The sequence below is a fragment of the Eulemur rufifrons genome, chromosome 29 (genome assembly GCF_041146395.1).
Source record: "Eulemur rufifrons isolate Redbay chromosome 29, OSU_ERuf_1, whole genome shotgun sequence".
NCBI classification, from domain to species: domain Eukaryota; kingdom Metazoa; phylum Chordata; class Mammalia; order Primates; family Lemuridae; genus Eulemur; species Eulemur rufifrons.
The window spans coordinates 18,754,229-18,770,576 of NC_091011.1; the positions used below are offsets into that span (position 1 = coordinate 18,754,229).

The following is a 16,348-nucleotide window of genomic DNA, read 5'->3' on the forward strand; positions in this document are numbered from 1 at the left end:
ACATTTAAAAAAATGATAACTAAAGACAAAAGTTCAGATATGATAAACACCGTTGACTTTCTGGAATAAATTATTACTACCAGTTTCTCTGAGTAGAAAACAATAAAAGCAAATACCTGTGCCAATATAAAAAAAATTTTTGTAATTTTAATTATATAGCACATATCATCACTGCATCGTTGAAAAATAATTAAAGGAGCTTAGGAAGGGTATTTAGAAGATGGAATACAAGATGTATAAAACAAAAATAAGGTGAATTTATTAATTGTTAATCTATTTATGCTAGTGTCATCTAATATTTTAGATAATGAATTATCTTCCCTTTCATTAAAATAATCTTCTGACTACCTAATTCTGCTTTTTTTCAGGATGCAAAAATCTTTATTTCCATTTAATTGAATATGTTTTATCCTTTTAGGATTCAATCCACTCCCCCATTCTTAAAATAATTCAATAATTAGCAATACAATTTCCCCAGGAAAAACTGTATTTCAGGAATTTGTCTCTTCCATTTCCCATTGCTGATATCATAGCTTTCTCTTCTCTCCTTTTGTTTTCCTTCTCTATTTGATTTCTGTATCACCCATCCGCACATCCTGAAAATATCTGTGTAATTTTCCTCCTTTCCATTGTCCTCCTTGTTTTGCCTACAGCAGCCAACAAAATGACACTTATTTAAATTTGTCTTTCTCAGAAGCAACCACTATTCCTAACTTTGAAATGTAAGATTTCAATTACTTGGGATTTACAGCCATCTGCAATATATCTGTATTGACATTTCTTTCCTTCAAGGATTTATTAAATATCCACTAGGTGCCTTTGTCTTAAAGATACGAGCTACATTAAATATGTATCTTCCTTATATAACTTTAGAATTTTTATGCATGAATGTCTTGCTGCTTTGCAGTATTAAATCTTTCTGCAGGCATAGTCAATTTGCTCTCCTTTTATACCAGGGAGTCCCCTTCACCAGTTGCCAGGCTATATACCTTCAAATACTCAAAGTAGTCTCTGGCTCAATAACTAGCCTTCCCTTCTATAGTGCTGTAGGTATGTAGGCAATTACTGATTGTGTATTTTTAAAATACACACAAAAAAGTTACAGAATAGCACTGTGTCAAGCACTGGGCAAGTACCACAGAAGATTTAATAACCAGAGGGATTATCTTTTGATGATGAGCACTAAAAACAAAACAAAACCAAAACAGAGAGAATGTAATGGTAATTAATATCTATTAAACATTCTCTACATATATACTGTTGTAACAGTCGTATTATGAGTTCTTCTGAAGTCACACCCTGTGAATGGGAGAGAAAGGGAACAGTTCGTAATAGAACCTGAAGTGCTGTATTCTCAAAATCCATAGGATGACCCTCTCATGCCATTTGCTCTTCTCCCACTATGTGAGGCCTGACAACTCCAGCTACTGTACTTCCTACCAAAAACACCTGGTCTTGTGTTCCTTTGGAAAAAGATCAGTTACATGCCAATTTCTTTGATTTCAAAATTCACTCTCATCTCCAGTGTATCTCTTGAGGTAGCAGTTTGACTCTTAAATTTTCGCACTCTCTTGTGACAATGACCTTATTATGCCATGATTTCCGATTATCATCCATATGTTATGTTACTACTGCTACATAGCTAAAGAAATTCCTGTATATTTGGCAAGTGGGGATTAGTAAGAAAAGGGATAGATAGCAACTTAAGACAGACACCCAAAGCTAGAGGTTGAAGAGAGTATGTGGTGAGGGCCTGGAGAAACAAGATGAGGGAGAAGTGAGAAGAGGAGATGAGATAAGGAAGACGAAGGAATGTATCTTAACATGAAAACACTGAGGTACACTTTGATTCCCCCTTCCTGTTCCACCTACTAATGTCTCTAGTCCTACTAAACTTTTTCTTCATGATTTCCTCTCTGCTGCTGCTTTCCTAATTCAAGTCCCAGTCCTTTAATCAGGATGACCTCGATGTCCTGCTCCCATAGGTTTTCCTTCTCTTTCAGCAGGTGTGTAAGGCACAATTTAGGGATGTTTTCTTGTCTGGTAGGAAGATTGGTCTTGTTTTCTGTGTTCTAGTACATAAAAAAAACGCCCTACTCACCAGCTCCCAGGCTGTGCACCTTTAAACATTCAAGTCTAGCTTTTGACTCAAAAACTAGCCTTCCTTCTAGAGTTTTCCCAAGCTTTGCACATTAAGCAAAAACACAACAGCCTTTTCTATTCCACTTTCCATAGTTATTTCAGTATTAAACCTCAACACAAAAGATAATGATAAAGAGACTAATTTTCCTATGTATTTGTAATTCCTTTGTATTTCCACACAATTTATTCTATATTTTTCCTAATGACTTCAAAACCTTGGAGAAAAAAATCTAAGTTGTCTCCATGCAGTGCTTACCTTCATTTCCAGAATGAGGTTAACAATGTAAATTAGCTACATTTAAAGAAGGCAAAAAGTAAATCTGTCCAACTCTAACTTTATTCACAGAAAGAAAAAACTTATGCCATTTTCATCATTGTTCACACTTACCTTATCAACATATTTCTTAGAATTGTAAAATCACAATGTTCACCATTTTCAACTGTAAGAAAAAAAACAGACGACATATATTATTTCCACTAAACCCAGTCTTTTCAAAGGAAATTTCACAGAAACTTGGGGGGTAAAAACATTGAGAAAATATGTAAAACAGCTTAGATCAATTTTCCATTAAGGTTAAACACTAACATTGTACTCAATTTAAAGGCATGACAGACAAGTGCACTATAACATTACTTTATTGTAGTTTAAGCCTCATATATAGATATATAAACCTAACAAATAAGCTCTCTGGAAACAACTTTGAAATTCTGAAATACTGGTAGATAATATATTTAGACTATCATAATAAAATATACTTTAAAAATTTAGTGGTATGGGTGAGGACAGGATCACTTCAGGAAAAACCTCCTTAAGGTAACTAAAATGAAAAGGTGAGTCAAGAAATGTAAGGTTCTTTATTGTTAAAAAATGTATTACTAATAGAACACTACTTGGGGGTAGGAGGGGGACTGCAAACTAGAGATGCAAAGCATTTTCCCTAGTGCATATTTTTAAGGGGTGCATAAGTTCTAAGGCCTCAGCTCAGCAACTGAAGGTTGCCTAGGCATGATAGAGAACTGAGAATGAGGTACTGGCTCACTATAGGGAAAATCACCCAAAAATTACATAATTGTTCAAAAAAACACCAACAAATAGAAAAAACAATCATGACTTAATCTTAGTTGCAATTTACTATAATAAAGACGGTTAAATCTTAGATTAAACCAATATAATGAACACAAATTTGAGGAAAACACTTCTGTTGCCAAAAGGACTTCTGAAGTTTGATGTTATAAGTAAGATTTTATTGGTATTTAAAAATCCTTACAAAACTAAACAGGATCTCTTAACAATGAAATTTTTTTACTCTAAAGATGTAATGTCAAAAAAGGTGACTTTTGCCCTGAGGAAAGGAGAATGTAATGTTTTAACTAGGCTTATAAATGTTTTCAATCATTCTTGAGGGCCCCTGACCCATCTGAGACTCAGATAAAAGTGATGGCGCTTGTCTCCAAAATGTTTAATTTCAGAAGGTTCATCAGATCCCTTGGAAGCAAACTTTGGATCCTGGGTAAAGAACTCCTGAATTATAAGAATGTACTCAAACAAGAAAACAAAAACAGACTTACTGATGGGGTGGAGATGGGAAGGTGGGGCAGGTTAAGTGTCCCTTATTTGAAATGGTTGGGACTAGAAGTGTTTTGCATTTTTTTTGGATTTGGGGAATATTTGTGTTATACTTACTGCTTGAGCATCCCTAATCCAAAAATCCTAATTAGCATTTCTTTAAATATCATGTTGGCACTTAAAAAGTTCCAGATTTTGGAACATTTCAAATTTCAGATTTTCTGATTAGGGGATGCTCAACCTGCATTACAATTTTAGGATTTAACACATACTTGCCTGACTTAGTAGGATACAAGATCTGAAAAATAGGAATATACTCATGAGGAAAATGAGACTAAAAGAAACAGAGATCAGAACTATCCTTGAAAATCTAGAATATACCAATGCAGTTTGCATATTATACTATTTACTATAACTATAATTTTTTTATCACATCGGTAACATCTTATAGAAAGTCATTCACTGAAGAAAACCTTACCTTCAGCAACACCCCAAGGATACTGCCTTCCTCTGACCCTTTTGCCATTAACTTCAATGATAGTATTACTACCTACCACCGCAAGAGGTAAACGGTCCTATAAAACAAAGTATTCTTGTTCAAATACAACTCTGTAGCCCTCACAAATTCAAAACTAAAAAGTTACATTACTCAACAGATTAGCAAAAAAAAATTACTTTGATAGTTTCTGCATTCAAAATATTTAGTAAACTGCCACTACATGGCATTAACTACCAAGGTAAACAATAAGTAACATATTTTCTCTCAAAATTTAAGAATACTAAAGGAATACACTAGTCAAATTATTTGCTGAAAATTACTCTAAAAAACTGTCCCATACTGGGGGGAAAAAAAAAAAGAGTAAAAAATGTATGGCATTTAGAAGGAAAACAGTGAGGCTTGTGACTAGTCTGCCTACCTGATCACAAACCAACCCTAACAGTACTGGAAGACGGGAATAGCTTATTTGTTAAGCTCCAACCTTGGAACTTCAGATCCAGGTGACTAGACTTGTATTCATCCTTACTAACTCAGAGTATAATCTTTCACAATTCTGTGGTTATCAGAAAGATATAAGTGGCTATTTCATAAAACTTCAGAAATTCTTCATTGGTCAGGTATAAGTATTTCATTATTCCAAGATATTTGCCCAGGTAATGCCATTATTCGATACACTGTTTTTAGGTCCAGGGTACTTAGGAAACCACAATAAACTAAAATACAGAAAATTACATTGGTGTGGATTTTTGGTTGGCTTTTATTTTATTATTTTTAATTGACACATAATAACTGTACATATTTATGGGGTACCCTGTGATATTCTGATACCTGTATATAATGTGTAATGAACAAATAAGAGTAATTAGCATATCTATCACCTCAAACTTTTATCATTTCTTTGTATTGGGAATATTCAAAATCTTCTCTTCTAGCTATCTCAAAATACAGAATTATTAACTATAGCCATCCTACAGCACGACAGAACTCTAGAACTTACTCCTCCTATCTAGCTATAATTTTATAATCCATATTGGTTGGCATTCATAAAAGGCCAAAAAAATATTTTTATCTGGCTCCTAAAACAAAGATTAAAACATAACACATAATATGAAGCCACTTAATTAAAAACTATTTGAGATAAGGATTGTGTTATTTACCACGCTATTCCATAAAATGCCTTATTATACATATTAGCTAGTCAACAAAGTTTACTGTAAAGTTGAACTCAACACTAAATAATCTCCCTATGCATTCGGTAAGCCAATACTGATATTTTTAGTCTTTCCTGTGGATTTTATAGTATCTTTCAGGCCCCATATCATTTTAGCGTATATAAGGATGAACCTACCTTTATCTTTTTAACAAGCTTATTTTCTTCTTCATCATCTGTTTCTGGAAATTCATATATTTTAATTTTATGTTCTTGGATTTCTTTCATTATCTAAAATGGGAGAAGTAGTTAGTAAAAGAGCACCACACATAATTAGTACATTAGCCTTATTTTTATTATATACTTTTAGATTCCTCTATGAGTCCTCAGTTCTAGACTTGTTACTGTTTTTCAATGATGAAAAACTGTAATCTAAAATCAAAGTACTATGTTGGTATTTTTAACTATAAAATTGATATATAAGTACCAAAATCCAATTACTTAAAAAGTGTTAAAGTCATATGGTTATCATAACCAAAAAAGTCCAAAATTGAAGTAAAATTCCAGAAAGTGATTTCTCGAGTTGATTTCTACTACAATGGCTTTACATCATTTATTTACAATGACTGAGATTCTTTGTTTAGATATAACTCACCAGTTGTCTTATTCAGTTGAATAAACAGGGCTAAAATTTACCCTAAAATTTTTAGTACAATTTGGTAAGAGTAAGTAAAACTAAGTACAGCAAGCCCCACAAGAAAAATTTGCGCACTGTTCAGGAAATATTCTTGCATGTGCAGTGTATACACACTAATCAAGGAGCAACAAATATAAGATTAGGCAAGCTGCATATGCAGGGAGAAAATACACCCTAGAAATTTAAGAAGCTCAAGAGTTAATAAGGAGAATGAAAAAAACTTAAAGAAGATAACTTATTAATAACATCAGAAATGACCTAGTTCAAATTAAATTATCTTGTCTAAAATCACTCCAAATTCTAAATAGAATACAAATATCTAAATAATTTTCAATTACTTACCCTATTTGAACCCATAACAAACCCATGGCTAATATACCTAGAACTAGTTTCCCTGCCTATACTTATATTTTGGCCCAACTGCCATGGCAGGGGTCCCCAGCAACAGTAAAAGGACCCTACACAAAATGTGTTACATGATTACTATACTAGATAGAAGAAAATTATCACTGGAAAAAACAGGACTACACATCTTTCATGATTAGAGTATGTACCTATACAGAAACAAACATTAGAATAAATAATGAGGTGACAAATACATCATTGGAAGAGAAAAAGAAACAATAGTAGCCAGTTCTAAGAGAAGTGTTTCTTAGAGGTTGTATATTAAAATGACCCAACTGAGCACCTTCAAAAAAGAAAATTATATAACCAATAGAATGTGACCAATTTGAAAGTAGAGATCATTATGTATTCATATTTTTTATTTCTAAGTTTTCTCAGTACAAATCCAAATTGAGACACATAATAAAAGGAGAAATATATTACGTTATTAGCATTTGAAACTTAGAAACAGCACATTATAAAACTAAAATGGCAGTGAATAAAATGTAAAATAATAGAGAAATAATAAATATATGAAAAACAATGTACTAAAACATTCTGAAAACTTATAAGGATTTAACACAACTTCAAAGCAAATTTCAACAAGTTTTTATTTTTGTGACAGGCTTCAAGATATATCCTAAAATTCACATTGAAAAGGGTGAAAAAAACAAAGTATTTTGTTACAAAGGGGACTATAAGGACAGCAAGAAAGAATTAAGATCTATTTAAAAATATTATACAAAGTTGCTGTTTTAAAAAATATTAACACTGGCCTAAAATATAGACTACTTAGGAGAAAATTTCTAAAAATTGACACTACATTTCATAAAATGTAATATATAACAAACCAAACACAATAAAGAGAGGAGAATAAATCATTATTTAACTCAGCATTATTAAGATAACTGGACATGCGTTTAGAAAAACAGCATAGTGGTCTCTCACCTAGCTCAGCTGGTACAGCATGATACTCTTAATCTCAGGGTTGTAAGTTTTAAAAAAATTGCATAAACTACTATATATATCACAAAGTACAATGAAAACAAAATAAAAGGCACAAAAGAGAAAAAAGGAAATATACTTCTTAAAATGAGAGAGAACTTAACACCCAGAATAAAAAGAACCCATATAGGCCAGGTGCGGTGGCTCATGCCTGTAATACTAACACTTTGGGAGGCCGAGGCAGGAGGATAGGTTGAGGCTAGGAGTTAGAGAGCAGCTTGCGTGATAGTGAGACCTTGTCTCTACAAAAAATTAAAAAATTAGCCAGGCATGGTGGCACGTGCCTATAGTCCCAGCTACTCAAGAGGCTGAGGCAGGAGGATTGCTTGAGCCTAGGAGTTTGAGGTTGCTGTGAGCTATGAAGAAGCCACCACACTCTAGTCTGGGCAATGGAGTGAGACCCTATCTCAAAAAAACCAGCAAATGAAGTAAACCCATATAAGCACATACAGGCAATACCAAGTTCTTTTGCTCAAAAATATTTGAACAGGATGTTCACAAAAGAAATTTCAAAATAATAAGTGCCTGCTTTAAAAAATGTTCAGCCTTTCTGGAAAATAAAATTAAAAGCTAAAGAAATAATTAGGTATCACTTCATTCCAGAAGTTTTTAAAATAAAAATGACCATGCTAGCAAAGTTATAGCGAAACAGATATACCAAAATAAAAGGAATTTGATTATTATTTTTTTGAGATAGCACCATGACAAAATGCACAGGGGTGGGGAGGAGGGGACAAAGAGCCATAAAAATAATCATACTCTTTGAAAGAATAATCCTATTCCTGGAAATTCATTCTAAGAAAATAATTCTAAAGGGTGTAGGGAGAGGAGGTGGCATACAAAGAAAATATTTAAAATAGCCGTATTTAAAAACTGACAAAGGATAAAAGTACTATAATAATGGACAAGAGTTTTGAGTAGAAAACTAAGGCAGAAGATTATTTTCAAGAGTTATTTTTAATACAATATAAATGACAACACAATAAAGCAGCAAGAGAAATGCATTGCAACACATTATACTAAAGATAATAAAAACTGCATATTACATGAATGGTATGAGAAACCCAAGTTAACCTCATCTGCTCACCTGTTTTTTAAACTGTTGGCATTCCTCTGGTGTGAGCGTGTCTGCTTTGGCAATAAGTGGGATGATATTCACTTTTTCATGCAAACGCTTCATAAACTCAATATCCAATGGTTTAAGTCTGAAATACACAGTATTTAATATGATCAATTTGGAACAGATTCTTCACATTCCGAATGCTAAATACAGTGGAACCAGTTTAGTTACTTATCAGAAACACTCTCTGAAGATGTATTGGGCCAGTTAACAGGTAGAATAGCACTTCATGAAGCACTGGAGTGATTAAGAAGGCTTTGGCTCCTGTCCTTGAAAACCCTGGTCATAGGGTTTGGGCACTAAAGAGGAACTGGAAAAACCAGAAAGGATCCTAATAGAATTTCCTAGAATTGTCTCTTTATTTGTTACTCAAAATACGTGAGGTTTTTATTGAAAATGAAAACTAGTAGTCCTCTTTCAACTCCACATTCAGTTCTTACTGTCAACTATCTTTCTCAGACAAGATGCTCAAAAAAGAATCTTCTACAATATCTCTTTTGAGCACTACTTCTGGTTGCTGCCTCCACTTTGCATCTATACCTTCAACAAGGTCACCAAATACTTTACCTTATCATTCATCTGTATCCTTAGCACCTAGCACAATATCTAACACTTGAGAAGGTGCTCAAATATTACCATTACTAATTTGCCTATTTATTATGCAGTATCTTATATCACTCCCTCACAAGCTCTTCTTCCTTCAGATACTTTTCAGGATCCTCTTTGCAAGTTAGACCTTTAAGAGGGACATTCCTCAGATGTCTCTATTAGGCCCGCTTCTCTTCTTATTCTACATTCTGTATGATTATCATCAATACAATGGATTTCCATTGTCTTCCATGGGCCAATGACTACTAAATCTTCATATCCAGCCTAGATCTTACGTTCCGGATTTGTATTTACCCAGTGGATATGCCACTTACACGTACCACAGGCTCCTTAAAATCAAAAGCTCACCTGAACCCCTGTGTTCCCTCCTCTTCTATGCTTCCTATCTCAGTGAATGGTACTACAATCTACCCAAATACTCAAGCATGAAACCTAGGAGTCAGTCCTCCCTCCTCTAATCCTCTTAGCTTCATCAAGACCTGCTGAATAAATATATATTTTTCTCCATTTCCATTACTTTGGTTCAGGCCACCAAGACTTTTGGAATGGATAACTACATGAGGCTATCTGGTTTCCATCCAAACCATCCACATTAGAGCCAGAGTGGTCTTTCTAAATCCAAATCTGATTGAGTCATTCCCTGACTAAAAACCTTACTAAAGGTCAGATTCCTTAGTTAGTGTGGCTTACAAAGGCTGTGAAGACATGGATTCTCCAGCTGGCCTCATCTCTTAGCATTCCTGGCCTTTCTTTTGTCACCTGCTACTTCCAACATGCCAACCTTTTTGAACTTCTCAAAATTCCTTAAAAGCACAGTACTTTGACCTAGCGTGGTATCTAACACTTGGTACCTAACACTTGAGACAGTGTTTGTTGACAAAAAAAGTAAGCTGCTGTGATTTTCCTCATGTCCTTTAGTAATTCTAAATGATAACCAAAGCTAGAATATAAAGTTAACTAAAAATTAATGTTCCACAAGAACAAATAAAGATAATCAAAATATTGTACACAGGAATTTCTAAAGTGGTATTCCTTAACTTCCATGAGAAAAATGGAATAAAGGTCTAATTGCATCATTAATTTCACTGACTATAATTAACTAACATTTTAAGATAAAGGGAAATAAATATATATTTAAAATGGGGGGTATTGGGACTCAGAGACTAATGAGGTATTCTTTTGTATTAGCAAAGAATACTATACCTCACTGTGGTATTGAGGCTGACAGGAAGAAAGATAGAGGTAAGGAGGGAGGAAAGCAAATACGGAGAATTAAGATAGTTGCCTCCTATTCTAATTCTCCTCATCTTGAATCCCTTCAAATTTGATATTGGCATTCAGGGAATAGGGAACACGATGGAAAAGAGTGTGTGGACAGAATAACACTACACTATCTATATTATCTGTAAACAGTGCCCTTACCTCACTAGTGCTAACTGAAAGAACTATCAGTTTTTGAAAAAAAATTTGTTTTACTTCTTTACTTCAACCAACATACAGCACTAAATATAAAAGCTATGGACAATTCAATCAATCTCAGATTTCTAAATTTTTATGGTTCGCTTTCCAGTTTATACTCATGACAAATTTTAACTGCTACTGCCTCATTAAGCTATTACATCATAGGCTTACACAAACATATATGCCTGCTTAAGCCAGTGACAGAAGAGCAGAGCTCAGTTACTCTAAAATTTTATTAAATCATAAGAGCATTTAATACAAAATATTAAAGTAAAAATCAAAGATTTTACATTTAAAAGTAAAACAATACATGCTGAATATAATATTGCAACTTTTAAAGAGAAAGATATTTAAAAATAACCATAATAAAGAAATTCAGGAAGTCAACTTTTTAAATATAAAACAAAAAAGCCAAAGAACATCTATATCAGTTTAAAAATTAAACTTTAGAAAAAAAGGTAAAAACTTGTAAAAATCCTGATAATATCCTTCTGCCCTCTTAAATTAGTATACAAATTTCAGAAGCCTACAAAATGCCAGCAACAGAAAACATTTAGTTCAAATACAGATTACATTCTGAAATTTTTCCTCTGTCCATTTAGTTTTATATCACTTCTTTCTATCAACAAACTTAGTTTTTAAATCTTGTTTTTAAACAGTAGAAAGTCCTGTAGAGGACTGTTTTCTAGATGATAAATCCACATTAGATGGAAAAGACTATTTAACCTCAAAGTCTACAGCATAACAAATGACTACAGGGCAAATGACAAATATTTATTTTATATATGTATATATGTATGTATTTTTAAGGGAAAAAATTTTCTGTATAAAACTTACTGAATGACATTGATTTTTTTTAAAGTGGCAATCAATACTAAAAGGATAAAACACCATTTTAAAATTCAAATTCCAAATCAGTTTTTAATTTTAATAGCAATTACAAAACAGTGAACAAGGCAAATGAAGCCATAATGGCTGACACCATAAATTAGCCCTGCACCCACTGATGACACTTGGTAGGATGAAGTAGAAGACACTGAAAATACACTGTTGGACCAATTTATAATTGGATCATAAACCAGGTCCTAAAAACAAGCTCCCCCCAAAAGGGAATCAAGAGACTACCCAGATGAGCTAGAAAGGCCCTCCTTCATTCAACAGATTGCAGTCATAGTGACCAGGGGATTTGGAACTCTCTATGTTGTAAAATTCAGTGTCACATTCTTTCACTTAATCCATAGTATTACACACCAGTGGACAAAACTTTGCACCATTTGTAAAAATAGTTAAGCTGAGAAGCTGTTCAAAAAGCACATTTTTATACATAGAAAATAAAAATTTTAAACTCTCATTCCTTGTGACAAACAATAAATGGCCCAAAGCCACTACACATCATTTGAATCATATAAAATTTTTTCTTTAAAAAAACCTCTTATTTCCCATGCAATTTTAAGAAATATAATTTCCCCCAGGGGGGATAGGAGGAATGTGATTCCATGAGAATTATTGAAACTTGGAGAGAGCCCAAAAGATCTAAAATAATAAAACTGGTTATAAGCTGACACATTTCTATTAACTGCAGATTAAGATTTCACTCTGTTGGCTTCCAGTAAAAAATTCTAACAAGTTAAACCAGAATGATAAAAAAACATAAATTCAAAAGAAGCTACACAAGTACTCTTAAAAGGTTATACAATGTGTTATATTTTTGAGATTACTTTTTTTTGAGCCTTTTAAGTAGGTGAGTCAATTTAGTGATTTAAACATGTAAACTTCTGAGAACACTGTAGAAGAATATTAGACATAAAAGAAGAAACTGGAAATCAAGAAGGGGGAAGTAGGGAGGTGGGGAGGGGCAAAAACCTATCTAATGGATACAATGAACACTATTCTTCCTATTCAGATGATGGGTACACTAATAGCCCTGACTTAAGCATTATAAAACTATCTATGTAACAATAACATTCATTATCTCCTTAATATTTTGAAATTAAAAAAAAAGAAAAAAAGAAAAGAAAGAAGCATCTTTACCACTCCAATCTGACAGTGCAAAAATAGTAACTGTATAATTAAGGCTCCTTGCTCTGTCAAGAAAGAGATAACAAGCATCAACCTATGTAAGAAAAAGACGGAAAGAGAAGCTGAAAATAGAAGAGAAAGGTACACTTATGAAGGAATTGGTTAACATTATCGCAATCTGGGTGTTACATGACTTAATGCTATTTAGTCTGACGCTACATAATAGTCCAGTTCCTTTTGGTGTACAGATAGTTGAGTTACAGTCATCAGGTGGCTGAATTATGCTTAGTCATTTACCCAAAGAAAAAGACTGGAAAAGAGTAATTAGAAACATTTGCAGTTGACAATGACACACATACTTATTCAAAATGACAGAGGAAGTACGAACAACAACAACAACAAAAAAGAGTACAGGCTATAACTGCTAACAAACAGAATAATCAGTTCAGATGAATGTCTATACTTAGGTCTTAAGTCCTAATAAGCAGGTTAGTATTGACTATATTATACCTGCACAATGTGACTTGACAGCTAAGGTAAAACAGAAGCCAAAAAGATTTACTGAAGAAAGAAATGACACAAGAGAACACTGGCACTTCAGCATTTCTGACAACCAACTCCATTATACTTACAATAAATATCATCTTTGGAGTTTCTTAGAACACATCTAAACCTAACTGTCATGGCTGCTTCTACTCATTTGGTAGTTTAATTAGTGGCAGAATGGTCAAAATGAAAGCCAAATCAGACAAACTGAGATCTCAAACCATGGTGGAAACATTGTTCCTTTCCATGAAGCAGGTAAAATCTGTATGAATGAGGATCTAAGGAGTAAAATCATTGTTAGCTTATCTAGGACTTGAAAAAGGTTTTCTAAGACATTTCTATAACTTTGACTCAAAGTGTACAAAAGTAATTCATGTAATCAAAACATTTGTACCCCCATAATATTCTGAAGTAAAAAAAAACATTTCTACATGGAATCTGATACTTTATTATTGGGTACAGTTATATGTATTCTATAGACTTAAATACTACTAAAATATGCACATAAAGGTTAGTAATAGTGAACAACAAAAAAGGTATCAGAGGCATCAAGGTACTGACCCATGCCCAGAAGGAGCGATGAAGTACAAACAACACTGCACCCTGTTATCAGGCATCTGACGTCTGTTTACTCGAGATTCTGCATTTAGGTAGTCCTCAAATTTACTATCAATGTAGTCGATAACAGGCTGCCAGCTACAGAATGCAGATAAACAAAACAATTATTAATAAGTTGCAATTCTATATATATATATATATATAAATGAATAATTGATGACTGCTGAAGGACAATAATATTTTAAATAGGCAAAACCAATCTACCAGCAGAAGACATCTCAAATTATTCTATATACTGATTAAAGACAGGTATAAATTATGTTGAATAATCTTGATTATTTCAAAACTTTCCAAATAAAATTTAGCATCAAAACACAGCTAAATTATTAATATATTATTTGCACTAATAAATATATCAATGCTAAGACACATTACAATATGAAAACAATTATATTCACAGAGTTTTAAATTTCAAATGAAGAGATTACTTTAAACAATATAAAAACCTCAGGAGGAACTTATTTAGGAGTTCTAAGGGTTGACAGAAAATTACCTCAAAAATAATGTGGAACTCAAGGAAAAATATTTTTTATAAAATACTAAGATGATTACTAATTACTAGTAAAACTGCTAATTTTACTAAGACTAAAATTTCAGGGTTATTTTCTTCACTTATGACTTACGGAAAAACTGAAGGTCTAAAAATTAGGTTTAAATTAGGATGTGACAGAAAATCATTTATACGAATGGGCAAAATTATAGTAAAGTGAAAAGTTTTAAATTTCTTATAATGAGAGTTCTTACATCTAGCTATGTTATTTTAGAATTTGTCTTAAAAACAATTTTATGATAGGTATTATCTCCAATTTATAGAAAAGAAAATTGGTTCAAAGAAGTTAAATGGCAAAGTTGGTATATGAACCCAAGTCATATCATTTAAAGTTCAGTGACCCCTATTAAGACGAGAAGTATTAAAATGTTACACAGAAAAAGTCTAACCACCCCAGTACCTCAAATGCACTGGAAAGCTGTGAGGACAAACCTGTCTTACCAATTACTATTATCCACTGCATCTCCAAATCCTGGGGTATCAACTATTGTGAGCAGCAACTGAACACCACCTTCTTTGATTAAAACTTTGGATTGTTCCACCTGTAAGAGTCATTGGTGTAGACGTTAATATTATATATAACACCAGTGGTATCCTACAAGGGATAAGAGGTAGGGATGCTCGAGTTGACCAAAACTAACTGGAAAACATTTTGCAAATTAAATCTATCCATCCTCACATTTTCTTAGAATCAATGATTGTGGACATGGGAAGTTCTGGTACTTGAAAGAAAAGCACATATGTAAATAGTATGCCAATCTCTTGGCAAACTCACACTGGGTTTATGGCTCTTACTTGATATAAAGAAGAAATAGGAAGTGATAAAATAGTAATAACCATTAAAGCCATATAATACTTATATAACTTAAATGTACATCTAATATTGCAAATAAACAATTTGAGTGATTCAGTAATTCACAGAGTTCAAATGTGACTAATCAAACAAGCACATCTAATCTATCATTTATATTAAATGCCTTTCTGGACTATTCTCTATCAAGTCTAGTCCAAACTAATTACTCAAGTGAACTTATTACCATTCCCAATTCTTTCTCAGCAGGGCTGTAATTACCCTTGTGTTTATGTCATGGCTAAGGTCCAATCTTCTTCTCAAATATGATACTTTACATTCTGGACAATGTAATCAGCAAAAGTTCAAACAGTGAAAAAAAAATGTATTCTGGTAAGGTGAAATCCTACTAACTCTGATTAATATATTGAGCTCTCTTTAGAATTTTTTAAAATGTTCTGTTTGAGACAGGGCATTGGACTTAAGCAATAACAACAGATCCTGGCGCAATTTAAGATACTCTGTAACCCCAAGCTCTCTATCAGAAGGTATTCATCATTCATCCTGGGCATATGCTACTGCTAAATGCAAACTACAAATTATCAGGAGCCTGAGATAAAACGAACACACAGACTCAGATAGAAAAGGGGAATAATTCCCCCACAAAAAGACAGGCTTTCATTCAATACACCTTTATATCAAGTGCTTATTGACGCTAAAGACTCCAGGTATGCTGTTGGGCTAATTTATGAGGCAAGAATTATACTCAAACTCTGAGTTGTAAATGCCCTAAGATGGTATAAATTAAGCACTACCAGACTTTAGAGAAAAAATCTGATCTTGGGCACATGAAAAGCAGCTCCAACCATTTATGTTGACTAACAGGATTTGGAAAGGAAAAGTGACTAATTTCTGGGTAGAAAAAGTTTGGTACACCTTTAGAGATTGTTGTTCTATTTCCCTTTGGAATTTTTTATAGAAGTTGGCTGATATATGAAGAGATTGAGAAGCTGAGACTAAGATTGCAAAGCAAGAATGTCTGTAGCAACACTGTTCAATAACACTTTGAGAGGACGGAATTGTTCTGTATCCACACTGTCCAATGTGGTAGCCACTTGCCCATGTGGTTACTTAGCCCTTGAAATGTGACTAGTGCAAATGAGGAGCTGAATGTTTAATTTTACTTAATTG

At 33.1% G+C, this 16,348-nt stretch overlaps 1 protein-coding gene across 2 annotated transcripts in view; it reads right to left on the reverse strand.

Moving 5' to 3' along the window:
• The window catches only part of SEPTIN7 (septin 7), a 109,056-nt gene that overhangs the window by 16,549 nt on the left and 76,159 nt on the right, over window positions 1-16,348 (reverse strand). For both annotated transcript variants that reach the window (XM_069461298.1, XM_069461299.1), the window contains 6 exons: window positions 14,809-14,909; window positions 13,761-13,895; window positions 8,532-8,649; window positions 5,557-5,649; window positions 4,188-4,284; window positions 2,531-2,582 (listed from right to left, as the gene is read on the reverse strand). In XM_069461298.1, coding sequence (XP_069317399.1) covers window positions 2,531-2,582; window positions 4,188-4,284; window positions 5,557-5,649; window positions 8,532-8,649; window positions 13,761-13,895; window positions 14,809-14,909 — 596 coding nt within the window. The remainder of the gene's footprint in view (window positions 1-2,530; window positions 2,583-4,187; window positions 4,285-5,556; window positions 5,650-8,531; window positions 8,650-13,760; window positions 13,896-14,808; window positions 14,910-16,348) is intronic.